Source organism: Leptonychotes weddellii, chromosome 11, assembly GCF_054177405.1.
Source record: "Leptonychotes weddellii isolate Sample4059 chromosome 11, ASM5417740v2, whole genome shotgun sequence".
In the NCBI taxonomy this organism is placed as follows: Eukaryota; Metazoa; Chordata; class Mammalia; order Carnivora; family Phocidae; genus Leptonychotes; species Leptonychotes weddellii.
This window is the reverse complement of record NC_138379.1, coordinates 13,047,975-13,075,562: the sequence shown is the minus strand read 5'-3', so window position 1 is coordinate 13,075,562 and position 27,588 is coordinate 13,047,975. Positions and strand designations below refer to the sequence as shown.

Below are 27,588 nucleotides of genomic sequence, written 5' to 3'. Positions count from 1 at the left end.
AAAAAAAAAAAAGGCGAACTTGTAAATGACAAAAAAACGACTTAAGGTGCATTTAAAGATCTTTTGGGGACATGGGGAAAAGTCAAGTACCAGAACTCAGTCTCAGTTTCCCTACCCCAAAAAAGCAAGAACATGACACTTCGCTAAGAGTAGACTGGGGGCCATGTTCCACTTGCCTCCACCTACTCAAAGGTCCCTTCAAAGGCCAGACTCAGAGGGGGTCCCCGCGCAATTGAGTCATGACACCCGGAGCCGTGGGGGTGGGGAGGCGGGAAGAGAAACGGAGGGTCAAAGCGCGCAAAGCTCTATCCGTTGCTGGAAAGCGATTTTCCCCCCACACTAGGGGTGCCAACACCCGCCCTAGACCCAACATCCCCCTCCTACCGAACCGCGCAGAGCAGCCCCAGCATCTCTCCCTCCTTCCGGCCTCTCCCTCAGTTCCCCGCCGCCTCTCCGACCGCGCCCCCGAACACAGCCGGGTAGCTCCACCTCCGGCCGTGTCTCCGCGGCCGACCCACCCACCCACCCGCCGGCGCCAAGGTCTTCTCAACCCGCCGGCGGAAGGATGCCGGGCCGGGCCTCCCAGGCTCCTCCCGGGCCTACCTGCAAGGCGGGCGGGAGCTCCGTCTGCAGCCCAGCGGGGGGATTCAGCCACCGACTGGAAGAAGAAGCAGGAAGGAAGCAAGGGGTCCGCTCTACCGACCAGCGGGAGAAAGCAGCCTGAAGGAGAGGCCTCGCGGATAAGTCAGCCTTCGACCCGGCGCCGCCGCCGCTCAGAAGACATCAAGCAAGAAGACGGCGCAAAAGATCACCGAATACACGAACGCCTCAGACATCGAAGGAAGAGCGCCCAGGCAATCGTTCGAGGAAGTGCAGTCGAGCGCCGAAAAACAGCTCAGCTCCAACTCTAGGTCCGACTCCGGTCCAAGGCATGAATAAACAAACCCAGATCATAAGCCGTGGAGTAAAGTAGCCGGTGCTTCTGCCATTTTCTGTGTTGGTTGCCAGCTAAGTCGTTTAGAGCACTGGAGTTTTTCTTGGGTGTTGAAGATCAAGTCATAGCACAGTAACACTTGGCAGTTCAGCGACTACATTACGCACTCCCAACACTATTTATCCCAGCTGAGCAAGTGTGACTCTTAGTTTCCTCACGGACAGTGAGGTAAATAAATATACATATATATGACAGGCACAGAGAGACAATGAGAGAGAATCCAGACTGAGAAATAAAGTGAGTAATCGCTGTTAAAGCTCCACTTTAGCAAAGCATAGCAAAGAGAAGCTGGGAAAATTCAGGGTTTTGTAGGCTGACCTGAAGGCAGGACAAAAAAAACCCAAAAAAACACATGCTTTTTAATTTTATTCCAAAGGCCTGGGACCACAGGTGTGCTTCTTACATAATAATCAAAATTCTCTTTGGGTCAGAACCTGACAAAGTTGACATTTTCATCCTCACAGCAATAGCCCCTTTCTGAAGTCTCTTAGTAGACAAACTAATATGCTCAGCACAAATGTGGATTAATCTGTACATCCTAGGTCAATTCAATAAATCACATAGATCACTCCAAATATGGATTTACCAAGTGTGGGCAATAAATAATACAGTCTACCCTATCCCCTCCTAAGGAGGGAGGGAGGAGACTTGGACAGTAAAGGTGTAAAAAGAAGTAAGATAGTCCCAGCCCTTAAAGAGCAGGTAATCTAATCAAAGTGAAAGACAACATCCTCAAGGCGGCTGGGTGGCTCAATCGGTTAAGCGCCTGCCTTTGGCTCAGGTCATGATCTCAGGGTCCTAGGACTGAACCTCCATGGGGCTCCCTGCTCTACAGGGAACCTGCTTCTCCCTCCCCCTCTGCTGCTCCCCCTGCTTGTGCTCTCTCACTCTCTCTCTCTGTCAAATAAATAAATAAAATCTTAAAAAAATAAAAAGACCACATCCTTACAACATTAGCTTTATTTACAATTTATTATAATTTTTTAAAAAATCTCCTCCTTTAAGTCTGTAACAATATTTAAGGGACAACTCATGTATATAATACAGGATAAAACCAGCATCCATAATATGAGGACAAAACACTGCGTTTCGTTGTCTACTACTGTTTTAGGGGACTTAAAAATGAGTAAACATTATAACAACATTTACAAAAGTCTAAAAAAAAAGAAAGAATTTAATAATCTGCTTCCAAAACACAAAGTTTTAATTGGTTCATGTTCCCATGCAGTCCTTGGAAATATCCTACATAATGTTTTAAAGTTTAGGGCGCCTGGGTGGCTCAGATGGTTAAGCGTCTGCCTTCGGCTCAGGTCATGATCCCAGGGTCCTGGGATCGAGTCCCACATCGGGCTCCCTGCTCCTTGGGAGCCTGCCTCTCTCTCTCTCTCTCTCTCTCTCTCTGTCTCTCATGAATAAATAAATAAAATCTTAAAAAAAATAAATAAATAAAAAAATAAAGTTTAAGCAGAGCTACAACAGTGTTATTTTGCATTAAATCATTTCCCTATTAAATCTTTAATAGTTGTTATTTTTAACAGTTGCACAATATTGCATTGAGAGGATATACTGACCTTGCTTCCCATTGTTGGATATGCATGTTGCTCCCAAACATTTTCTGTGTAATAGGTATTGCTGCTTTTGGAAAGAGGCAGTTGTGACCTTTTTATTAATGATTAGGACCTATTGCACATAAACAAAAAGAGTAAGGAAGCAAGGTAGAGATTTATTTCTCTGTCATATAAAAGAAATCCAGAGATGCACAACCTAAGGTAAGGTGTGGCCATTTGGTGTCAGGGACCAGGCTTTCCTCCTGTTGCTCTGACATCTTCAATAAGTGGCTTTCATCTCAGGTCCAAGACAGCTGTTCGAGCTCTAGCCACCATGTCTACATTCCAACCAGCAGGAAGCTGAAAAGAGAAAGGCATGTCTTCCGCCATAAGGACATATCTTGAAAATAGCACAGGACATTCCCACTTATATTCCACTGGCCAGAATTTAGTCACATACCCACACCTAATCGGGAATTAGTCTTTATCCTGGGCAGTTCTTTTTTTTTTTAAGATTTTTTATTTATTTATTTGACAGAGAAAGACACAGCGAGAGAGGGAACACAAACGGGGAGTGGGAGAGGGAGAAGCAGACTCCCTGCCGAGCAGGGAGCCCGATGCGGGACTCGATCTCGGGACTCCAGGATCATGACCTGAGCCGAAGGCAGTCGCTTAACCAACTGAGCCACCCAGGCGCCCTATCCTAGGCAGTTCTAAAAGTCAAGGGCCAAAGAATACTAAGTGCCAACTAAATAAGCAGTCTCTGCTACATTCCTGAAGCCAGATGAAGAGCAGCAAATAGACTTCCCTTTGCTGTCATCCAGGGCTGAGTTTCTATTCCCAGAATATATGTTTTAGAGAAGCTTCCTTCTTAGAAAGGCTTGTGGGGCATAAGCATCTAAAGCCACAGCCCTCATTCAAACGTGACCCAAATAACATTGTTTTGAAAGCTTGATTTCAGTGAGAAAAACTAAAGAAACTAATTTCAGGGCTACAAGCAATTTTCAGTCTTTCAAAAATTGGAGACTTTTATTTTGGGGAAAAACACCTGAAGTTTATGCAAATATAAATCTAAAATCAGGGGCGCCTGGGTGACTCAGTCTGCCTTCAGCTCAGGTCATGATCCCAGGGCTCTGGGATCAAGCCCAATATCCGGCTCCCTGCTCAGCGGGGAGCCTGCTTCTCCTTCTCCCTCTGCCGATCCCGATTGTGCTCATACTCTCTGTAAAAAAAATGGATAAAATCTTTAAAAAAAAAATCGAAGATCATCACCTGAAAATGGAAATATTTGAGAAGCTGAGGCTAAACTGGTCTGTGAAACCATGGAAAAGATGGCTTATTCTGCAGGCAGAGTTGCATCTCTATAGATAGATTTCTCTAGAGAACTGTTTCTTCACAAGTGTGGATTTAAGCTTCAGTGTGACAGTAAACTACTGCTTGCTCTTATGGGAGTCAATGTGGACAGAAGAGTAGATCACAAGAGATCAGGAATTGAAATCCTCAAACCTACAGGAATCTCCTCACACTGGAGGAAGACTTAAAAAAAGAAACCAGGTGGGCAGAGTAAAGATCATACTGGGATATATCACTGATGCTTACATATTGGTGTTATGATTCAATAATTCATTCTTTTTTTAAGACTTTTAATTATTTATTTGAGAGAGAGAGAGAGACAGGGAGAGAGAGCACAAGCAAGGGAGAGAGGGAGAAGCTAAGAAACTAAGAATATGTGTGAGGTCTCTATTTTGCATAATTTGAAATTGGTAAACCAGTGATGACCCAATATTGTGGTTTTCTCTTAATATATACTGGGACTTTGCTGTCTTGAAACAGCTAAATGAGCCCGACGTGGGGCTCGATCCCAGGACCCCGGGATCATGACCTAAGCCCAAGGCAGACGCTTAACCAACTGAGCCACCCAGGCACCCCTCAATAATTCATTCTTATGTTGATTACTGATTATTGTATTCTGATTGGATTCTCCTGGAGGAGTCACCCCCTTGAAGGTAGGATGATGCTTCCCCTGAAGTAGGGTAACCATCTGTCCCAGTTTGCTGAGGACTAGGGGTTTCCCAGGACAAAGAACTTTCAATGCTAACACTGCAATAGCTCTGGGCAAACCAGGACAGTTGGTACCCCTAAGAACGGACCTAGCCACTGCCAATCACACGGAAGGAACTTGTAAAGACTAAGGCAGGAGGGGCGCCTGGGTGGCTCAGTTGGTTAAGCGACTGCCTTCGGCTCAGGTCATGATCCTGGAGTCCCGGGATCGAGTCCCGCATCGGGCTCCCTGCTCAGCGGCGGGTCTGCTTCCCCCTCTGCCCTCTTCCCTCTCGTGCTGTCTCTCATTCTCTCTCTCAAATAAATAAATAAAATCTTTAAAAAAAAAAAAAAAGACTAAGCCAGGAAAAGAGGCTTGGGACATGTAAACATGGGGGAATTGCCTGGGATGAAGGGTGAAGGGAGGGAAAAGAAGGGGAGAAAATTTTTCCTTATATTGGCTCTGGGCTCTAAGCAACATCTACTACACTCTGCATGGTAGAAATTGGGCCTGAACCTAGGATTGAAAGAACTCTGTAGCAGTACCGTGAGTCATCTCATTAGGAATTCCAGGAAGAGGAATTGGGCCTTGAGCAGCCAAAATGATGAGCCAATTGTAGGTTTTGCTGTTGCAATTCTGTTCTGTTCTTTTGTAGCCTGGTCTCATGGCACTGTGGGTTAAGGTGCACACTTTGGGCTGGATGGTAAAGTAGAAGCAGGGTAATGACATAGAAGCAGCACAGGGAAAGGGAGAGATCCCAGAACAGCAGGTAATCATTCACAGAATTAAAGGAAGTGCTTCCTTCTTTGGAATTATTTATACAGGATAAATATTCAGTGGTACAATTTATCAATGGATTGAAATGTATGAACTTTTTTTTTTTTTTAAGATTTTATTTTTTGACAGAGAGACAGCCAAGAGAGGGAACACAAGCAGGGGGAGTGGGAGAGGGAGAAGCAGGCTTCCTGCCGAACAGGGAGCCCGACGTGGGGCTTGATCCCAGGACCCTGGGATCATGACCTGAGCTGAAGGCAGATGCTTAATGACTGAGCCACCCAGGTGCCCCAAAATGTATGAACATGTTAAGACTCTAGAACGACAAAGAAATCAGCCCTTTCATAAAGAGAGCTCTATATATAAGGATTAAAGTCTCAAGAGAATGATAGATCCTTAATGTTTTGTTGGGCAAACATGGGTCCTTTCAAATGGACTTTTTTGTTTGTTTAATGTACTAACTTAGGATTTCAAGGTCTAATTTCCTTGCTCCTCTTTAGTATCCAGAGATCTCGTTATTCCTATTTGACTATCGCAAAGGAGGTTTAGAGTGCAGTCGTTAAAAAAAAAAGAAAAAGAAAAAAAGCCTGTGCATTTGATGTGTTAGGGAACTGAAGTTGAAGTGTTCCCAGCATTCAGCTAGTACTTTCCCTTCTTTCCTGCATTGCCATTCTTAGAGTCAACAAACTCTTAATTCTGTTATCTCTTATTCTTACCACTTCGTAAATTCTGGGCTGGACCTAGAGAGCAATACAGGTCCTGAGGACATGTGCATGCACAATGATTAAGTTTCCTTGATTTCTTATTTTCTTGTCCTCCTCCTAACTTCCCCTCCATTGCCAGGAACGGCGACTGCTAGAAACTCAGTCCTTGAGCTGTTTTCAATTTATCATTTCAGGTCAGGATACAATCACAGTATGTCTGTTATCTGTCTAGCTTCTATTTTGCTCCTCTCCCCACCACCTCTTTTACGTCTTCACTATATGACCCCATTAGTCTAAACTTAGATTAATTTGCTATATATCCTTTACAGTCCAAGGGTCAGGAAAGGAGCTCCATCTCTGTTCAGTTCATTTTAAACTAAGAATGGGTCTGAGATCTCTATTTTGTATAATTTGTAATTGGTAAGCCAGTGATGACCCAATATTGTGGTTTTTCTCTTAGTATATTCTGGGACTTTGCTGTCTTGAAACATCCAAGGGCAAATCTGGAAAACTCCTATGCTGACCAGATGGCATCATCTCTGGGAAGATGAAGCTTACATAAGACAGACATAATCCTTGACTCTTTCCCAAAACTGTACCAGGGAGATACTAAAAATCCACAATAAGGACCTCAAGAGAAGACTTCACAGGCACTTATAAAAAGCCCCTAGGAGCAAACCCTTGGCAATTTGGAAGTACAGACCCTGATCCCACCACTAGATCATTTTGGGGGAAATTGTAACTAAGGACTGAAAAAATCCTGGTCTATAAAAATTCACGTTGAAAGGAGATTAAAAAAATAGATTTGAACGGTTATTCTGTGAAATTATTAGGAAATAAAATGCTCCCAGGGAAAAACACTGCCAGCCAATATTCACTCGGTTCAGCACTTAGAAATTATCTTTGATGTGCAAGTAATAGACTTGAAATTGCTTTTGAAATCTCTCCAAGACTGTCCCTCCCACTCAGGCTTCATGTTACCATCTAGTGAGTTATGAAAAACCCCAATTTTCCTTTAAGGTAGTTTTTTTCAGGCTAAAATGCCAGGCATTTTCGAAGTTCACACTCTACCTTGCCACTTATGATACGCAGATGTCAGTCATCCTTTCCTCATGCAATATGCACAACAGAACCAAAACTCTGTAGGGAAAAATACCCATCTCAGGAAACCTGGAAAGACTGCAAGAGTTAAAATATTGCCTCATGAGGAAGACAAAGCAAGCTTGGTAACAGGTTAGATTTTTCAAAGGAAAAATATGTAACAGGGCACTTCCGTTGCACAATGAGTAGAACTAACATTCCTAGGCACCTCTTCGTGGTCCATTCTCATCTCCATGACGTCATTGTACATATCAAGCTCAACCTCCTGCCAATTGGACCCACTCTTTATAGAGTAGGATGATGATGGGAAATAGCATTTGGAGCAGAAATAAACAGCAGATAATAATCCATAATTGTTTTTAATCGTGGGGATGAGTCACCCTCAATTTATTTCCAAATTTCTTCTGTCATCAGCTGTTCATTTCTTTACTTTGAAAATCACCAGATTAACACTGCCAAAGGCAGGTAGGAAATGATCCAAGAGCACAATTCTGAAGTATCACATGGTGAGCTGATGAGAAACTGGGAACAAGACAATCCTCAGGAAAGTCTTTTTTGTCCCAGCAAAGGAACCAAAGTGTGAACCTAATTCACACTTTCATTATTCCAATCAGGTTATTTTTATATCAGTATAATTTTAGAATAAGATTTGGTGGGGGATTATTTATTTTCTGGGAAATTCTGTCCATCACTTTGCACACAAGATATCCAAGTAGGTCTAACACCAAAATTCATTTCACACCATGAAATTATGTTCCTTTTACCTTTTTTACTGCTTTCACAATGCCTTCTTTATTCCCTAAATCTTCCTTCTACTCAAGGAATTTCAAAGCAGAATGGCCAAACAGACATTCGAACATCATGAGCATAAGAAATGTGATCTATTTAGATGTGAGCTGTCAAAACCTGGGTGAATCTCCTCTGTCCATCAATCTATCGGGGTCTTTAGATCTGTAAAGTGTAAGCTTGCTATTTTATCTGTATTTGACTTGTCTTCTTGAAGCTGTTTGGGTTTTTTAAACCGATTTAGCCTCTAACTCCTACTCTGGGTTGGAAAGAGGAGATTGGAGTCCAGATGTTCTCCCTAGAAACCAGGTCCAAGTCACAGTCCAACTATTGCAGAAAGACGAAAGATGGATTCTTCGGCTGTCCCTAACATCCTCTTAAAAAACACAAAGCTGCAAACTCAGATTAGTAGCCACTTACTTTTGTCAGAAGACCACTCCCTAACTTAAATTTGCTCTTTACACTTGCCTCAGATGATGCCTATATAGGCAGCAAAGTAGAAAAGCTAAAATCCCATCCAATAATTCAGGACAAATGAATATTGTTTTCATTTGAAATCTCTAGATAATTAAATAAAAAACATTCTGGCTGAGTGCCATTTTCCCCTTTGCTTTGATTTTATAGGCACAATCATAAATGTCTGCTACTAGTGAGTTTTCAAACGAGTGGTGCTCAGCCTGGAGTTCAGTGGATAGCAGGGAAATATTGGCTTGGTTTTGGGTTAGCTAATATATTTGCAAATGAATCAAGATATTCTGGCATAGCCACAACCCTTCTAAACCACACAGACTAGGGCGCCTGGGTGGCTCAGTTGGTTGGGCGACTGCCTTCGGCTCAGGTCATGATCTTGGAGTCCCGGGATCGAGTCCCGCGTCGGGCTCCCTGCTCAGCAGGGAGTCTGCCTCTCTCTCTGACCCTCCCCCCTCTCTATCTCATTCTCTCTCTCAAATAAATAAATAAAATCTTTAAAAAATAAATAAATAAACCACACAGACTAAATGTCGATTTGTGACAAGTGTCTACATATTCAGTCATGCTAGATGATGGAACTCTGTAGGGGGTGGTGAGGAGGAAAGTTTGTCACAACTCCTTCTGGAAAGTTTCCCCTCCCCTCCACCTTTCACATTAGCTAAAATGAGTGAGCATCAGCTCCTGACGGATTCGGTCAGCCTCCAGGTCCAAGGACTCCATGTGCTCATACTCTTCTTCAGGGGGCTGTTCCATGGGTCCTGTCATTGGAGAGGACCAAACATCCATCCCATGCTCCAGGGAGATGTTGTGGAGGACACAACAAGCCAAGATAATGTGGCTGGACTTCTCTGGTGAGTACTGCAGTGCTCCCTTGGATCCATCCAGGCAGCGGAATCGGGAGCAGAGGGTTCGGAAAGTTTTCTCAATCACACTGTGAGTTGCAGAATGGGCCATATTATAGCGATATTCGGCCGGAGTTTCAGGAATGTGAAGGGGGGTCATGAGCCAAGTACGCAGAAAGAAGGAACTGTCACCTGTGGGGAAGGTCCAAAGAAATCATAAATCATTCGAATTGGAATACAAACAGAAAGGAAAATCTAGGAACATATACAGAGAATGGATAAGAAAATGCAGACTCTGGAGCCAGTGTGCCCCAGAAAAACCAAGAGGGAAATGTGGTAAAAAGAAGGCATGCCAGGATCATGAGAAGGAAGACATAGGTCTTGGCTGGAAATATCCTTGTTAAAAACAACAGAGAAAAAGGCTGATAGCTTAAAAAAGAAAAGAAAAAAAAAAAAAAGGCCACGTCTGAAAAAATGTGGGAAGAAGGTGAAGGCACTGAAGGAAATAAAATTCCCAGATTTTCTGAACTCAGAGATATTGTTCTTTAATAAAAGGTTAGTAAAAACCATCATATAGCAAGCCAATCTTCAAAATCTCCAAAGAGAAAAAGTGCAAGAGAGAAAAAAGCGAATTCTGCCAGGAGAGCTCAAAATACTTGTGAGGAAAATTTCTAACTTTACCATTAAAGTGTCAGGTCTGAAAGCACTACCTAGGGATTTCAGAGTATTTCATAGAAAACAATCATTCATTCTCTCAGTGCTAAGAACAGTAAGATGAAAGTCCCAGTGCCTGTGGCAGAGATCAGAACTCAGGCGTTCCTAGATATTACATTCACTAGAACCATGCCTTTGTAACAGAGAGACTGGCAGAATTTCACATTAACAAGGAGAACATAAATACAATGATACAAATAGTAATAGTGATAAGGAAATCAAATCAGAAGTCAATTAAAATGATAAACACGAGGCATTTTCCTAAGGTGACTTCCTTGTCGAATGATCTCAGGCAGTGTTAAGAACAAAATAAAACTCAAGACTGGGATGCAAAGTCCTGTTACAACAAACAGTACAATGTTTTTATGATGCTTAATTGTCCTGACTCTCTACAGCTGGCAGATGAAATGTCTCACACAGAGGCACAAGCCCTTAGAAATCTGAGACAAATAGGCTCTGGGAGTACCAACTTGCACAATAGCTGTGTTCTTGACCCACTATCAGTTTTGGTAAATAGTTATGAACTGTTCAGAGTCTAGGTCCTGTTCCAAAATATACAGGACTCCTTTCTTTCAGGAGCTTACATTTTTAAGAACTGGATCAACTTTAAGAAAAATTTTTTATGTTTTTACTTATACATAATTGACATATAACAGTGTATTAATTGTACATACTGGAATGGTGTTAAATATTTAAGAAGTCTCATAATATTTTCAAATTTTACATTTAGTTGACTTTTTTCCCCCTAAGTATGAACTATTTTAGTTGAACTCACACCTACTAAATACTGAAGAAACTGATGCTGTAAATAATAACAACAATAGTATCAGTGACTCATTGAATACCTACTATGTAGCAGGCACTGTGTTAGGCCCTTTGAAAGTATTATCTCTTGGGCGCCTGGGTGGCTCAGTCGTTAAGTCTCTGCCTTCGGCTCAGGTCATGGTCCCAGGGTCCTGGGATCGAGCCCTGCATCGGGCTCCCTGCTCTGCGGGAAGCCTGCTTCTCCCTCTCCCAATCCCCCAGCTTGTGTTCCCTCTCTCGCTGCGTCTTTCTCTGTCAAATAAATAAAATCTTAAAGAAAAAAAGTCTTATCTTGTATTATCCAATCCCGACCCTGCCAGGTAGGATATTATCAAACTCATTTTACCAATGAGAAGATCAAAATATCAGTCAGCCATCCTGTGATATGCCAGGCAAAGGAAGAAGGAGCTAGTCACTAAATGCTAATGTCAGACTCAGAGTCACAGAAACAATGGTGTAATGCTGTAAGAGAGTAAGATAAACATTTACAGTGAATGCCAAAGCACAGAGATACTAAATGGTATTCGTTAAACATTTCTCTAAGAAACAGTATGAGCCTTAAATGGGGAGACATAAAGGATAAGCTAGTTAATACAGACCTTTTATAACATGCCCCATGGTCATTACCTGATTATAATTCAAGCACCACTGGAAAACAGACACTCAGGAGGGGATTAGGATCAGAATTGCTAAACAGATTACAATTGCTTACACGATCAGTCATCCACAAGACATTCTGGCAGATCTTACCCAAAGCTGCTTAACAAGACTAGGCCAAGAGCTGAAGAAATAAGAACTCAGACTGAATCCTTTGTAGGAGTAGGTACATTTAGATAACAGGAATAAGGTAACGCAATTCTGAAGGGACAGATGAGAATGAGGAGATGAAGGATGACACCATGGTAAAATTATGCTAAAAAAATTCAGAGGCTCCCATATATCCCTCCTTTGATGGAAACACTATTCTGAATTCTATGTTTGTCATTTCTCTGCATTTGTTTATATTGTATCTAAGCAATATAATATTGTTCTTCTTGGTTTTAAATTTTATCAAAATGATTTCATACTAAAAACAAAACAAAAACAAAAAATGAAGGGAATCATAATCAATTCTACATTTGGCCAATTTAGAACTATTCCACAAATCTGATGGTGTTAAGATATGATCAGCCATCTTATCTTTTTTACCATCTTGTCATCCTCATAATACTGCCAATCTTCCCCAAAATTATTACCCCATTATCCAACAAATCCTTTAGATACCAGTGTTTTCCAAACTTACCTATTTGTACGAATCACTTGAGGCACCTGTTAAAAATGAATGTCTAGATTCTTTCCTTGAAGATTCTCATTCCCAAAGTTTGAAATGGGGCTCAGTGATGTATATTTTTAATAAATTCCCCAGATGACTCTCTTGATCTGGAAAATTTGTGAAACACTACTAGTTCAGGGGTCTTCAAACTAGTTTTCCTGTTAGAGGTAATGGAGGCTTTGCAAGGGTTATATGCTAGAACTGCTAATAGTACTAAGGGAATCAATTTCCACCTGGGTATACTTTTCCCATCCCTAGTGCCTAGCATGTAGCCTGATACCAAAATTGGTCTTAATAAAGATTTGTTGGGGCCCCTGGGTGGCTCAGTTGGTTAAACGACTGCCTTCAGCTCAGGTCATGATCCTGGAGTCCCGGGATCGAGTCCCGCATCGGGCTCCCTGCTCAGCGGGGAGTCTGCTTCTCCCTCTGACCCTCCTCCCTCTCATGCTCTCTGTCTCTCATTCTCTCTCTCAAATAAATAAATAAAAAATCTAAAAAAAAAAAAAAAAAAGATTTGTTAAATGTTACCATATCCATCTCTCCCACTTCCACTCTTCCTGTAAAGAGGGTAATCAGGAAAGTATATAAAAATTTACCAGAGGGGCACCTGGGTGGGTTCAGTCGTTAAGCGTCTGCCTTCGGCTCAGGTCATGATCCCAGGGTCCTGGGATCGAGCCCCGCATCGGGCTCCCTGCTTCACGGGAAGCCTGCTTCTCCCTCTCCCACTCCCCCTGCTTGTGTTCTCTCTCTCGCTATGTCTCTCTCTTTCAAATAAATAAATAAGATCTTTTAAAAAAAAATTATCAGAGTTGAGGTGTCTGGCTGGCTCAGTCAGTATAGGATGTGACTCTTGATTTTGTCATGAGTTCAAGCTCCACATAGGGCGTAGAGCCTACCTAAAAAAAAAATTTGTCAGCTTTCCCTTATTTCCAACTATGTCCTGTAAATACCTCAAAAAAACCAAAGCCATATTTCCGACTGAATCTGGGGTCCCAAGGTGTGAAGGAAAAGAGAATAAGTAATTCCTACATGACCTTGAAGTCCTTAACAGAGGAACTATTTGCCAAATAGAGTTAATTCTTCATGGGACCTAGTTTTAAAAGTTAACCAGAGGGGCGCCTGGGTGGCTCAGGTGGTTAAGCATCTTTTGGCTTAGGTCATGATCCCAGGGTCCTGGGATCGAGCCCTGCATCAGGCTCTCTGGTCTCCCTCTGCCTGCCGCTCTGCCTACCTGTGCACTCTCTGGTGAACAAATAAATAAATAAATAATCTTTAAAAAAGTTAATAAAAGTTAACCACAAGTGACTTAGATATTTGTGCCTTAATTTCCTCCTCCATAAAAATGTTGATATTAGTATTTAACTTTTCAAGAGTTTTTTTTTTTTTTAAAGGGGAACATTTAGAATCACTCACATTGGCTGTGTTTCCCTTTTTTTTTTTTTTTTAAAGATTTTATTTATTTATTCATAAGAGACAGAGAGAGAGAGAGGCAGGCTCCCCGCTGAGCAGGGAGCCTGATGCGGGACTCGATCCCAGGACCCTGGGATCATGACCTGAGCCGAAGGCAGACGCTTAACCATCTGAGCCACCCAGGCACCCTAACTTTTCAAGAGTTTTTATAACAATTAAGGGAGATAATCCAATACAAACTGCTTACAACACCGCCTGACAAGTTCTAAGTGCTCAGCATACTTTGGCTGGCTTTACAGTAAGGTACCAAAGTCATTTCATAAGAAACGAGCTTGGTGGCTCAGTTGGTTAAGTGTCTGACTCTTCATTTCTGCTCCGGTCATGATGGGGGTGTGGGGCCTGGGATGGAGCCCTGCTCAGCAGGGAGTCTTCTTCTCCCTCTCCCTCTGCTCTCTGTGCTCTTGCTTGTGCTCTCTCTTCCTGAGTGCTCTCTCTCTCAAATAAATAAATAAAAAATCTTAAAAAAAATGAAATTTGAAATTCAAAAAAGGCACAAGGTAGGATTTTATTTATTTATTTAACAGAGAGAGCACAGCGAGAGAGGGAACACAAGCAGGGGGAGTGGGAGAGAGAGAAGCAGCCTTCCAGCGGGGAAGCCCGATGTGAGGCTCGATCCCAGGACCCTGAGATCAGACCTGAGCTGAAGGCAGATGCTTAACAACTGAGCGACCCAGGAGCTCCGGCACAAGGTAGGATTAAGAAAAAAGTCCAGTAGGATAAAGAGAAGGGGGTACACTGATGACAGAATGTAGAAGCAACAACTCAAGAAACTCACTGAGTTCCAAGACATCACACGCAGTACCCTGGCAGCTCTAAACCAATCATTGTGACAGCAGTCTCTTCCCAGTTGGAACAGGGAAGAAATAAAGAATATTAAAGAGAAATCATTTCTGAGCATCTATTGCATGTTAAATACTGTTATGAGCACACTCAGTGCAGATATGATTAGTGGTTTTGAAAGAGAGGTCTTCCAATCCTTCATGTTTCTTTTCATCTCTCACATAATATGTTGTATAGAAGATAACCTTTGTTCTGTTGCTTACGTAATCCTGTCTGCTTTAAAACAAACAAACACACAGAATTAAGCTGCCAGGCTCAAGGATATTATCACTGTTACCCAACTATATTTCTCCCAGCTATGCAGTCACCCCAGTTTGCACTGCTCAATTTTGAATGGATTCTTGTCCTACTTACATCACTAAGTTAGGCTTCCCAATGGCACTTGGGTAGATCTGTGTAGTGAGCTCCCACAAGAACTGCGGAAATGCACTGTCTCCTATCATTCTTTTTTTTTTTTTTAAAGATTTTATTTATTTGAGAGAGAGCAAGTTAGAGACAGAGAGCACGAGTGACGGGGGGGTGGGGGGGAGAGGGAGAAGCAGACTCCTTGCTGAGTAGGGAGTCTGACTCAACTTAGGGCTCAATCCCAGGACCCCAGGATCATGACCTGAGCCCAAGGCAGACACTTAACCAACCAAGCCACCCAGGCGCCCCTGCTATCATTTTCATATAGGTATCATAGTGACAATAACCAATGACAAAAATCTTATATTTGTACAATACTTTATAGTGAACTCTCATATATATCACCTAATCCTAACAACAGGTATTACTGCTGTTGGCATTATTTTTAACATTTTACACATGATAAAAGTTAAAGTTCAGTTGTATGGATGTATTATATTTAACCAGATCTGTCCTGATGAAGAATTTCAGCTGTATTTAAGGGAAATGTTTTTGTAGGGTTGTTGTTGCTTTTGTTTCCAACTACAAAACACTGCTGCAGCGTAATTTTATTTCACATCACCAGTGTTCAGATTTATGAACATATGCCTCAAGATAAATCCTTCGAAGTGAGGCTCTGGATCAAATACTATGTTTTTAAACTTTAATAAAATGTCTTCTAAGTGTTCTTTTTTTTTTTTAATTAAGGCTCAGAGAGTTCTCATCTGAGGTCTCATTAAAACAAGAATAGGACTGAGACTCAGGTCTATAGATTCTCAAATTTCATTCTGTTCTGCTACATCATTTTTCTATGGCTACAAAATGAAGCATGTGCACCTGCAAACTTACCAAGCAGCCAGCTATCTTTGTGCATTCCGGCTTCAAAATGACTATTGAGGGAAGACTGCTGCAGCACAGCATAGTCCTGTAGGCTGCCTGGCCAGTTGGTCTCCACAGTCATTAGCACCCCTCTGATGTCACACACCATCAGGCAGTTTAAAGAATGCAGGCCTTTGCGGTTCACATAGGAGAGGTCTTCAGCATTTGGTGCCTTGATTGCTACATGGATACAGTCAACCACCCCTATCACCCCTGGCATCCCTGCCAACCCATAGAATTCATCCTTTAGAGCCTGCACGGAGGCTTCATCAGCTGGAAAGCGAATGAACTGTGTGGCTCTTTCCACAAGTGCTTCAGTTACATTAGCAACACAGCGACTCATAGATGCCTGACTGATTCCAATAGCATCTCCCATCCGAGTCTGGAAGGAACCTGAAGTATAGAAGCCCAGTGCTGCAAGGATCTGTGTCTCTGGGCTAATAGCTCTGGATCTCTGAGTAGGTCTAGAAAGACTCGCCCCCAAGAGCTCCACCAAGTAATAAATGAACTGTCGAGGAAACCCATACATGGACATCAAGTATTCATCAGTGACGTCATCCAGCTTAAAGCGGTCCAATGTCCGGTGCCCTCGGCCATAGAGTAAGAGATCACAGTCAAGCACTGTTATTGGTATAGCCATGGTACATGTAAATGTGATCTCTCCTTCCCTCTGCTACTTTTCCTGAATTCCTTCCAGTGAAGATGTTGGTGCAAGAAGGTATTTAAGGAAGTGTCAGAATTCAGCAGCTAACCATCAGTTAAATGGCTCTGGCATTTATAATCTTCTCTCTGTAAAGGTTAAAAGAAAAAAGCATTAGAAACAGACCAAAGACTTTAAAGTGATTCAAAGGGTACAACAACTCCTTTTCTCAAACTTCCAATCTGTCCAAGCAAAAGGTGCTATACCTGTAACTCTGGGTTTTTCTCCACTAACTCATGGCTGCACATAGGCTTGCTGTGGTTTAAAAGATAATGGAAGCTGTTTTGTATGTAGCAGAGCAGCTCCCTCCACACTAGAGTTTGTAAAAAGAAGGAAGGAAGGAAGGAAGGAAGGAAGGAAGGAAGGAAGGAAGGAAGGAAAAGAAAATGGGAGATGATTTTTGTGGCTCACTTAATGCTTGGTATTTGAACCGGGGAAGAGCAAAAGATTAATGGAGAAGGGGCATCTAACTGGCTTAGTCCCTACAGGGAGGGTCTCTTGATCTCCGGGTTTTAAGTTCCAGCCCCATGTTGGATGTACAGATTACTTAAAATCTTAAAAAAAAATTAATGGAGGCGATAGCGTAATTATCCATAAGGCAAAAGAGGTCTGCTCCTAACTACACAGGCCACGAACTGGCTAACATGTCTTAACTACTCAGGTCAGGGATTAGTCACGCCGGGTTTCATTACCCAAGCCTTCTGGCTCCACCTGGTAAGTATGAGAGGGACGTGAGGGGTGCTCAAACCAGTCTAGCAAGAGAGATGGAGGCAAAAAACTGCCCGCAGTCCAGCCTGGTAGACACAGATCGTGTGCTCTAACAACCGGCTATCCCTTCTCCCCCGAAATCCAAATCCTGAGGCTGAGGGCCAGGAAGCAAGGAAGCCCAGACAGGTTGGAAGAAAGGCGCAAAAGAGGCTGGGTGAGCCAGAGCTGGGATGCGACTCAGTCACTTTTAAAAAGGTGCCTTAGAAATGATACTTAGAAATCTGATTGCGCCGGCCACTCAAAGTCAGCCAAGGACCATCAACCCACCTCTCCGCGGCTGCGGCCTTACCAGCAGCACTCCCCATCCACCCACCCAGCCGGATCCGGCCCTTCACTGGAAGCCGCGGCCGCGCACTAGCCGCCACGGCGCTCACCATAGGCACCGCCTCCTCGCGTCAGCGGCCTCCGCACGCTGCGTTCTTACTGCCGCTTCCGCGGCGGCGTGCGGTTCGGTGGCGCACATTCCACACTTGGCTCAAACGTTCTCACCCTTTAAAGGACCCCCGTCTTTACGCCCTTCTTTCCTTCTGAGACACTTGGAAAAATTGGTGAGAAAGATTTACATGGAAAGGAAATCAACTTTTATGGTAATTAAGAGGAAAGAGATGAAATAGGGCGTCCAAACTGTAGCGAAAGTGCGGATGAGGTTAGGCAGCTGTATTTCCCCCATAGCCCTCTTCCCCCCCCCCCCCCGCCTTCATCCAAGCGGATGAAAACAAACACTAACGATGGCGGCGCCGGGAGTCCACCGGCCGCTGGGCTTAAGGCAGGAGTGATCGCTTGAGCTGTAAGGGCACTCTTGCAGAGCGCCAGTCAACGTGAGTGCGACAACTCGCGCAGTCCTGGGAGTGAAACACCCGGGGCCCATGAGCCACGAGCCTCCTGAGGCTTGAGGTATCTATCTGCGACCCCTGCTGTCACTGCAGTCCGGGGCGTAGAGTCCTCAGCCAGGAGGCGCAGCTGGCTGGCCCCAGGCCCCGGCCTCCGTAATGAGAGCCCGGAGCCAATCTCTGTGTCGCAGCTTCGCAGGTACTAACTTTAGTGGGGATACCCCCAGATCATTCAGCGCCCCCGGGTGGGAGGCAATGGATCTGCGGCCTATCGGGTACCTCCTTGTGAGGACTAAGCCGAGTAGCCGCAGTACAGTCCCCAGAGCTTTCTTTAGGAAGTCGGGTTGATGTAGGCCCCGTTGGCCCTCGATGGCTCTTAAGTCTTAACAGAAATCCACAAAGCTTTCGTCTCTACTTTCTCAGCTTTTTGGGTTATTTGTAAGGCCTTTTGGAATTTGTGGGACCTTAACTCCGGGGTTGGTACCAATATGAGTGAGGTACGTTTTCATTCAATCAAGATTTGTTGGAAAAACAAACAAAAAACTTGCTGAGTGCCAAATATGTACTCCGCGTGTAGGTGAGGGTGACTGTTGACTAGTGAAAAAAGGGACCCAAGGTTCATGACTGTCTTCTTACTGGCAGTGGAACGACCTGTGGAAACCGGCGATCCATTCTCATTTAATAAATCTCTGGGTAAGTGGCTAAACACCTTTTTGGGTTCATCACTAACCCATCTCCGTTTTCATTTTCCAAGTCAGTTCTCAGTTTGCCTTGTCAATTGATCGTAGCATTTCACTTTTAGTATTTTCCCTTCAGAGAGAGAGAGAGCTGGATCATTATACTTAGTTTAAAACTCGTCTCCTAAGATGGTAGAATTTATTGAACACTTTCAGTAGGAGATGTGCAATAATAAAAACAGATCCTTTTTTTACACTAAATTAATTTCTAGGTTTTCCGGTGTTTTATTAATGTTAATCCTTTTTATATGTGGCTGTTGTGGCCCCAGCTAAATTACAAATTTTGTTTTCAACTCCATTTTTCAGCTGAGCAGAAATACTTGTGAAATGGAATCCTGAGTTAATATTTTTAATGCACAGTGGATGATGAATAAGTGCTGAAGCAAGTGTCAAATGTACTGATTCGTATAATAAGATAAATGCAGTTAATTCATGCACTGTTTTCAGATTGTACCCTTTTGGGTATAAAGTTAAGGCTATGGCAACTTTTGAGATTCACATTTCATAAAAATTGCAAAACACTGGGTTTTCCATTACACTTAACAGTTCTTATTGTGTATTTGTATTTTTTCCCTTAAGAGTGGTTATTAAAATTGAATTTTTTTTTTTTTTAAGATTTTATTTATTTGACAGAGAGATAGCGAGACCAGGAACACAAGCAGGGAGAGTGGGAGAGGAAGAAGCAGGCTTCCTGCCGAGCAGGGAGCCCAGTGTGGGACTCGATCCCAGGACCCTGGGATCATGACCTGAGCCGAAGGCAAACGGTTAACGACTGAGCCACCCAGACGCCCTAAAATTGAATTTAAAAAATTGCATCAAAAACTGCAGATCTTGAGCCCCTAAACACTCCATATTATATTGTTTTATTTAAGGACTAAGAATCAGCTGGACACAGTGAAGTCCTACCATATATGCATAATGGAATTATGCTGTATGGAGGTGGAGGCAAGAAATCTTTTCTATTGTCTGTCCTGCCCCCATCCACCCTGATTTAACTGTATTAGCTTATATGACCTCCATGACTCAGAGCAGGGCGCCCATAGCCTAAATGCAAAAAGAAGATACTAACTTTTGAGCTTTCAGAGACCCAAGTCATACTGTGTGAGTGATTTTTCAAAGATAATTTTGACTATTCAGAAAAAGTACCCACTCGATAAGGTACATTCCCAATATTCTGCATTTATATTTTGCTCAAGTGGGAGTGAAAGGTTTGTTTTGGAATCTTTATCTGGAGAGAAGTTATTTAATCTTAGCAATACCTAAAACACCAGAAATTTCATTTTTAAAGATTTGTTTATTTATTTATTTGAGAGAGAGAGAGCATGAGAGTTCGTGTGCTTGCAGTGGGAAGGAACAGAGGGAGAAGAGTCCCAAGCCGACTAGGCACTGAGCACTGGGAGGCTTGGGGCTTGATCTCATAACCCTGAGATCAGATCTGAGCAGAAACCAAGGGTCCCACACTTAACTGACTGCACCATCCAGGTGCCCCTGAAACTTAAGTTTTAAATATTTCTTTTCCTTCTAAAACAGTTTTTACTGTATTATGGAAGAGATGAATAATTATATGCATAACACTGGTTGGAATGCTGCTTAGATTAGAAAATGAAGAGTAACCTAAAAAAATTCCTCGGTTTTGACCCTTTATTATTCAACTTCTTTTTCGTTTTTGTTTTTGTTTTGTTTTTTTAAAGATTTTATTTATTTATTTGACAGAGAGAGACACAGCGAGAGGGAACACAAGCAGGGGGAGTGAGAGAGGGAGAAGCAGGCTCCCCGCGGAGCAGGGAGCCTGATGTGGGGCTCTATCCCAGGACCCTGGGATCACGACCTGAGCCGAAGGCAGTCGCTTAACCGACTGAGCCACCCAGGCGCCCTAAAAGTTAATTCTTGAATAAAGATTACTTAGATTTTATATGTGGATGATTTGGAAGCCAATTTGGGGTGTTGAGCTGAGTAAGGAACAATTTTTTCATGCATGGGTTTAATAGAGGAGTGGGTGCATGGGTTGCTGGTCCTTGCTTCCTCTCAAATTGTGGAGACCAATAAAAACTGTAAGTAGTCCTTGATACGATAAGGGCATACAGCCAGGAAGAATGCAAAGGAGGCTATCTAGGCCCCTCTGCCCATGGACCATCAACAAACTTTTCTTACAGTTTGGGTTTTAAATCTTAAAAGGATTTTAAATCCTTCAGGAATGTAAAATCAGTTTTAAATCTTTTAAATAGGTTTTTAAATCCCTAAATAGTTGTTTTTAACTGTAGAGTAAACTGTGGGCCAGTTTATTAGAGAAATCCTCTAGGGGTGCCTGGGTGGCTCAGTTGTTAAGCGTCTGCCTTCGGCTCAGGTCATGATCCCAGGGTCCTGGGATCCAGCCCCACATCCAGCCCCGCATCCAGCCCCGCATCGGGCTCCCTGCTCAGCAGGAAGCCTGCTTCTCCCTCTCTCGCTCCCCCTGCTTGTGTTCCTTCTCTCGCTGTGTCTCTCTCTGTCATATAAATAAATAAAATTTAAAGAAAAGAAATCCTCTAAATGCCAGTGTAGGTGGCACAGGAAACTTGTTTTGCCCTCATGGTGTCCCCCATATGTCGTTGGTTACAAGAGAAGGGAACCACTACTTTACAAAAACAACTCAGTTAACATGAACAGTTGACTGTCGGTCAGTAGTATCTTCTTAGTAAAATAAAGGTAAATAAAGAATTTATAGAAGTTCTAACTTAATACTGTCATTTTGGAAAATGCTGCTTTCACTTTTGACTTTTGATTCACACAAATGTGAAAGAAATACGGAGTTAAAAATCCTTTTATATTCTCTCCAGTCTTAAGGTTTGTCTGTTCCCCGCCCCCTCCAATTCCTTCTGTATTGCCTACAACTATTAAGTCATTAGGAAAGAGATAATACTGAGAAATACTGAGATTTAGATGTCCTCTTTTAATTATAAGTTTAAGGGTGTTTTTACTCCTGAATCTATTTCTGTTGGAATTTTCAAGAGACCAGATATTTGGCCTTATTTATTCTTTGGAATAAATAGTTAATTAAGCATGGCTTTATCTTTATTCCCACCTCCCGTTTTCTTTCCGTTTGTTTTACTTATGGTTTTTTAAATTGAATACTTAAGTTTTTAAATTATAAAGTCATTTAGAGCTATACATTTTCTTCTGAATGCTCCTTTTGCTGTATGTCATTTTTTTTTGTTGTCAGATACTCTCCATTTTGTTAATTTCTAAGTAATTATGACTTTCGTTTTTATTTCATTTTTTATTATAAAAAGCTTCTTAGTTTATACATGGTTAACTTTTTGTTGTGTATTTCTAGTTTATTGGATTATGGGCAAAAGCATCTTGGAAATTTTTTTTAACAGTCAAGAGTATGATTAATTTATTACATTCCTTGAACTGGAAAGAATGTGAAAGGTTGAGTTAAATAACAAGACCTTTATTGAGGGTCTCATATATAGCAAGTGCTCTTTACAGGAACTATCTCATTTAATCCTCACCACAACTTAATGAGGTAGGTATTACTTACCGACATTTTATAAGAAAGGAATCTGAGATATAGAAAGATTGGATGACTTGCCATGTATACCATTACATATATAGAGACTTGGCTTTATTATTGAGATCCTCTGTATTTTTGTTTATATCTACTTGAGCTGTCAAAGAGGTATGTTGAATCTTCAGGTTATAGTTTTGGTTTGATCAAGGTCTCCTAGTATCTCTAGGAATTTTTGCTTTATGTATTTTATTGCTATATTACTTATATATAAAGGTTTATGGCTGTTATATTTTCTGAGAGTATTTTGTCATTACTCAGTATCCCTTTTAATCTCATTTCATAACTTTTGGCCTAGAATCCTGCTATAAATAATACTACCTTTTTTTTTTTTTTAAGATTTTTATTTATTTATTTGACTGAGAGAGACACAGTGAGAGAGGGAACACAAGCAGGCTTCCCGAGGAGCCCGGAGCACACTGCGGGGCTCGATCCCAGGACCCTGGGATCATGACCCGAGGTGAAGGCAGATGCTTAATGACTGAGCCACCCAGGCACCCCAAAATATTGCTACTTCTGCTTTCTTTTTCTTTTCTTTCTTTCCTCTTCCTCTTTTTTTTTTTAAGCTGAGTATTCTATGCTTATTTCTTTATTTTCAAACTTCTTTGTAACTCTTAGGTAGGAAGACTATTTCAGTTGTTTAAACCTTTCTGTTCTGTTCTTCATTTGTCTACAAAGAACTTTCTCAATAGGAAAGAGGATCTCTACAATTTTTTTTTTTAAAGATTTTTATTTATTTATTTGACAGAGACAGACACAGCGAAAGAGGGAACACAAGCAGAGAGAGTGGGAGAGGGAGAAGCAGGCTTCCCGTGGAGCAGGGAGCCCGATGCGGGGCTCAATCCCAGGACCCTGGGATCATGACCTGAGCTGAAGGCAGATGCTTAGCGACTGAGCCACCCAGGCACCCCCAGTGAGGGGTTTGAACTCACAACCCTGAGATCAAAACCTGAGCCAAAATTAAGAGTCAGACACTTAACCGACCGAGCTGCCCAGGCACCCCTAAATTTTCCCAGTTTTAAGGACTAGAGATATTATCTGGAGTCATTTTTATATAATCTCTTTCAAATTATTCAGTTGTTTCTTTGAAATTATTTGCCTTTTTCTTCTTTGTTGTCTGTGTCACCTTAAATCTAGTGTATCACCAACTCCCCGTCTGGATTGCTAAAGTAGCTTCCTAGCTGGTCTCTCTGTTTCTTGTCCCTTTACTTTACCCTCCCCTCTCTGTATTCAAATTAATGTCCCTAAATCTTACCCAAAGAAGAATCTGCATTGACTCCCTACTAATCTTTTAGAGCCTCTTTTGCTCACTTTCATGACTGCCTAATAATCTGGCCAGACCATACTTACCCACTTTATTTTTCTTTACCCCTTTACATGAAAATTCTCAGTTATGTATTTCCTAATTTTGCTTCTCCCCTATTCTTTCTCCTCTCCCTCTGAGACTCCACTTACACATATGTTGGACCTTTCCCTGTGTTCCCCCATGTCTCAGGTAACCACATGTCTCATTTTGTACCTGTTGTCATGGTATGATTAAATACCTTAAATCATGCCCTTTAACTCTCAAAAGTATCCCGAGAGTACATGGTCACTTTGTGTCTTTCATACACTGTTCTTTATTTTCCGTCCTTTTGCCTTTCTGTACTTCATTCCTGATACTTTTTTTTGGCCTGTATTCAAGTTCACTGTTTCTATCTTCTGCTGGTCTAATCTGATGTTAGACTCAACCATTGAGTTCTTTTTTTTTTTTTATAAAGATTTTATTTATTTATTTGAGAGAGAGAGAGAGAAACAGCATGAGAGGGGATAGGGTCAGAGGGAGAAGCAGGCTCCCCACTGAGCCAGGAGCCCGATGTGGGACTCGATCCCAGGACTCCGGGATCATGACCTGAGCCGAAGGCAGTCACTTAACCAACTGAGCCACCCAGGTGCCCAACCATTGAGTTCTTAATTTAGTGTTTTGTTTTTTAGTTCTAGAATTTCTACTTGGTTCTTTTTGCAGTGTTTAGTTCTCTGTGAAAATCCTCAATTTTGTGCTTTATTTAATTGAACATATTAAGCATAGTAATTTTTTTTTTAAGATTTTATTTATTTATTTGACAGAGAGAGGCACAGAGAGAGAGGGAACACAAGCAGGGGGAGTGGGAGATGGGAGAAACAGGCTTCCCGCCGAGCAGGGAACCCGATGCGGGGCTCGATCCCAGGACCCTGAGATCATGACCTGAGCCGAAGGCAGATGCTTAATGACTGAGCCACCCAGGCGCCCCTAAGCATAGTAATTTTTAAGAATGTGTCTGATTTTTAACATACTTCTAATGTCTGTTGTATATGTTAGATTTGGGTCATTTGGATTTTATCTCCATGAATGCCCAGTTTATTTTAATATGTGCCAGCTAGTGTATATAAAAAATTGTAGAGATAATTTGGAGACTAGGGTGACATTATTTTCTTCCAGAGAGAAATTACATGTGTTTCTGCAGAGGCAAAGACAGACCTTATCCCACATTGTTGAAGATGAGTGATGTTTAAAATTTTTCATAATAAAAACTTTAAAAAAGTTATTTTGAAATCATACAAATTACAACTACATTTAATTGTTTTCTGAGAGAAAAAGTATCCACTGTTTTTGTAAATTAAGAAAAATTAATACAGCAATAGCATATTTATCTGGGCTATTATGGTTAAAAATGGAAAGGAGGAACAGAGATGGACTGTGAAGAACAAGGAAATACTTGGAGAAAAAGGAAAGGAAGAAAGACCTATAATAATATCTGTCATCTCTGTCCCTTTTGTCCTCATTTTGTGTGCTAATCTTAAAATTCAACCCATTACCTAATGTAAAATGGTATGGCTGCTTTGGAAGACAGTTTGGCAGTTTCTCAAAAAGTTAAATGTTGAATTACCATATGACCCAGTAATTCCCTTTGTAGGTATATATAAAGAATTGAGAACATATGTTAACACAAAAACTTGTACGTGATGTTCTTAGCAGTATTATTTATAATGGCCAAAAAGCGGAGATAGCTCAAATGTTCGTCAACTGATGAATCAGTAAACAAAATTTGGTGTAGCCATACAATGGAATATTATTCAGCCATAAAAAGGAATGAAGTACTGAGACCTTCTACAACATAGATTGAACCTTGAAAACCTTATGCTTAGTGAAAGAAACAAATCACAAAAAGACCACATATTATATAATTTCCTTTATATGAAATGTCCAGAATAAGCAAGTCTGTAGCTACAAATCATAATATTAGTGGTGGCCAGGTACTAGAAGGAGGGAGAATTGGGGAGTGACTGATAACAGATGTGGAATTCCATTTTAGTGTAAAGAAAATGCGATGGTTGTGCATCTTTGTGAATATACTAAAAAGCAAAAATCTGTACACTTTAAAATGGTGACTTTTATGATATGTGAATTGTATATCAATTTTTAAGAAAAACTATATAAAACGATTAAAAAAAAAATCCTAAATCACCCCTCCCTCTGCAGTTCAAAAGCTCTAGGTCTCTGTCCCCTTCCTTCCAAGCTATTCTCCAGTCCCAATCCTGTGCACTCTGTAGTTTTCAAAACTACCTTTCCTTGCTACCTTATACTCAGATCTTTACAACTGTGTTTCTCTCTTTTTTTTTTAAGATTTTATTTATTTGACACAGAGAGACATAGTGAGAGCAGGAACACAAGCAGGGGGAGTGGGAGAGGGAGAAGCAGGCCCCCCGCGGAGCAGGGAGCCCGACGCGGGACTCGATCCCAGGACCCTGGGATCATGACCCGAGCCGAAGGCAGATGCTTAACGACTGAGCCACCCAGGCGCCCCAACTGTGTTTCTCTTGTGCCTACACTGACTCCTGATGATTTGGGCCTTAGCATTCTGTAGATCCCATAAACTTTCTCTTTTATATGTTTGCCATGTTCACAAGTAAACATTTTCTTTCAACTTGCCCATTCTTATCTCAGATGTGTAGTCTCTCATATTGTCTTGTTCTTTTGCATTTTTTGATGTTTTATTTCTATGTGCAGTCTGTAAGTTTTTATTTTTTAATTTTTTTAAAAGTTTGGTTAATTTTTTTAGTGATCTCTACCCCCAACCCCAAGATCAAGAATTGCATGCTCTTCTGACTGAGCCAGCCAGGTGCCTTCAGTCTGTAAATTTTTAAATTATGAATTCATCTAGCTAAAAGTTGGGAGGAAGGGTTGTGAGTGTGGCCTGTCAGCAGGCTCTTGATAACCCAAGGTTGTTGAAAGCTTCTCCCAGCGCTGTTTCAGGCTTGCTTCTGCCTGTTTCTAGGGGTTACAATGGTTCTGGGACCAGTTTTTAGATGAATTTCTTGGCTTTTTATTTCCTTATCATGAATGTAGGTAATGTAATTTTGGATCTTATGTCTAGGTACTTTACTGACTTAATGTTTTTGAAGTTTTGAGAGTGATTTTCCCACCTCCCAACCTTGCCATGATAGGATGACAAACCTCTTTATTACTTTTCTAGGATTCTTCTGGCCTCTGTGATCAAGGAGCACTTGGCTCTGCAGTTTTGTGCAAAGCACTGGGTTTCTACCTGCCTGTAAGACTGAGGTACTATCTCCCACCCCCATGCTTGTTCTCATATATTCATTAGGAGAACCTGACGTTGGGGGCGCCTGGCTGGCTCAGTCAGAGAGTGTGACTCTTGATCTCAGGGTTGTGAGTTCAAGCCCCACATTGGGCGTGGAGCCTACTTTAAAAAAAAAAAAAAAAAAAGAACCACCTGACCTGACCTTGCTTCCCATAGACCTCAGCTCCCTGGCATCAGTTTTTCCCTTACATCTATGGCATTGACTTACCTTTTCTGGAGCCTGGGCTTTCTCGATATTTCTTGTTCAGTTGTAGGTCACAACTTTTTATTGTCATAATTTATCTGCATTTTTATGTGGTTGTAGCAGGAGGGAAGACTAACAACATCAGTTCAGTCCACTTTGTTGGATGTCCCCCTCAGAGAATGACTCCTGTTTATCATGACACAGTGCATTGAAGTCTTTGTCTACTTTACTCCAAGGCAAGGATTTTTTTTTTTTTTAAAGATTTTATTTATTCATTTGACAGAGAGAGAGAGAGACAGCGAGAGAGGGAACACAAGCAGGGGGAGTGGGAGAGGGAGAAGCAGGCTTCCCGCTGAGCAGGGAGTCCGATGCGGGGCTCGATCCCAGGACCCTGGGATCATGACCTGAGCCGAAGGCAGACGCTTAACGACTGAGCCACCCAGGCGCCCCCCCACTTTATCCTTTTTTTTTTTTTTTTTTTTTTAAAGATTTTATTTATTTGATAGAGAGAGACACAGCGAGAGAGGGAACACAAGC

The 27,588-nt window shown here is 41.9% G+C and overlaps 3 protein-coding genes across 32 annotated transcripts in view; 1 reads left to right on the top strand and 2 right to left on the bottom strand.

Moving 5' to 3' along the window:
* Positions 1-833, bottom strand: part of AMBRA1 (autophagy and beclin 1 regulator 1) — a 173,004-nt gene extending 172,171 nt beyond the window's left edge. For 6 of the 12 annotated variants that reach the window (XM_081798173.1, XM_081798172.1, XM_081798171.1 and 3 more), the window contains exon 1: positions 604-832. The gene's annotated coding sequence lies outside the window, so the exon portion shown is untranslated. Of the gene's footprint in view, positions 1-603 lie in introns of all 12 variants that reach the window. The other 6 variants (XM_081798178.1, XM_081798179.1, XM_081798181.1 and 3 more) reach the window with 3 other exon arrangements.
* Positions 834-8,948: 8,115 nt separating this feature from the next.
* On the bottom strand, positions 8,949-17,613 carry HARBI1 (harbinger transposase derived 1). 2 transcript variants are annotated; one of them, XM_081798205.1, is made up of 3 exons: positions 17,506-17,613; positions 15,634-16,452; positions 8,949-9,452 (listed from the first exon to the last, which is right to left on the bottom strand). In XM_081798205.1, the coding sequence occupies exons 2-3, from the start codon at positions 16,301-16,303 to the stop codon at positions 9,073-9,075; spliced, it is 1,050 nt and encodes a 349-aa protein (XP_081654331.1). In that variant the 5' UTR covers positions 16,304-16,452; positions 17,506-17,613; the 3' UTR covers positions 8,949-9,072. The 2 variants fall into 2 exon arrangements, with proteins under 2 accessions (XP_081654331.1, XP_006730256.1); XM_006730193.3 differs by lacking the exon at positions 17,506-17,613 and adding an exon at positions 17,399-17,493.
* Positions 17,614-17,811: 198 nt separating this feature from the next.
* ATG13 (autophagy related 13) overlaps positions 17,812-27,588 on the top strand; it is a 54,768-nt gene continuing 44,991 nt past the window's right edge. For 5 of the 18 annotated variants that reach the window (XM_081798200.1, XM_081798201.1, XM_081798199.1 and 2 more), the window contains exons 1-2: positions 17,813-18,160; positions 18,604-18,654. The gene's annotated coding sequence lies outside the window, so the exon portion shown is untranslated. Of the gene's footprint in view, positions 18,161-18,538; positions 18,655-26,741; positions 26,828-27,588 lie in introns of all 18 variants that reach the window. The other 13 variants (XM_081798193.1, XM_081798197.1, XM_081798185.1 and 10 more) reach the window with 11 other exon arrangements.

Bases quoted from the DNA above. Each gene is read 5' to 3' on its own strand.
- HARBI1 (XM_081798205.1), bottom strand. From the start codon at position 16,303: ATGGCTATACCAATAACAGTGCTTGACTGTGATCTCTTACTCTATGGC. The intron at 9,453-15,633 runs GTAAGTTTGCAG...CCTTCCCCACAG, and splicing joins CAAAGATAGCTGGCTGCTTG to GTGACAGTTCCTTCTTTCTG.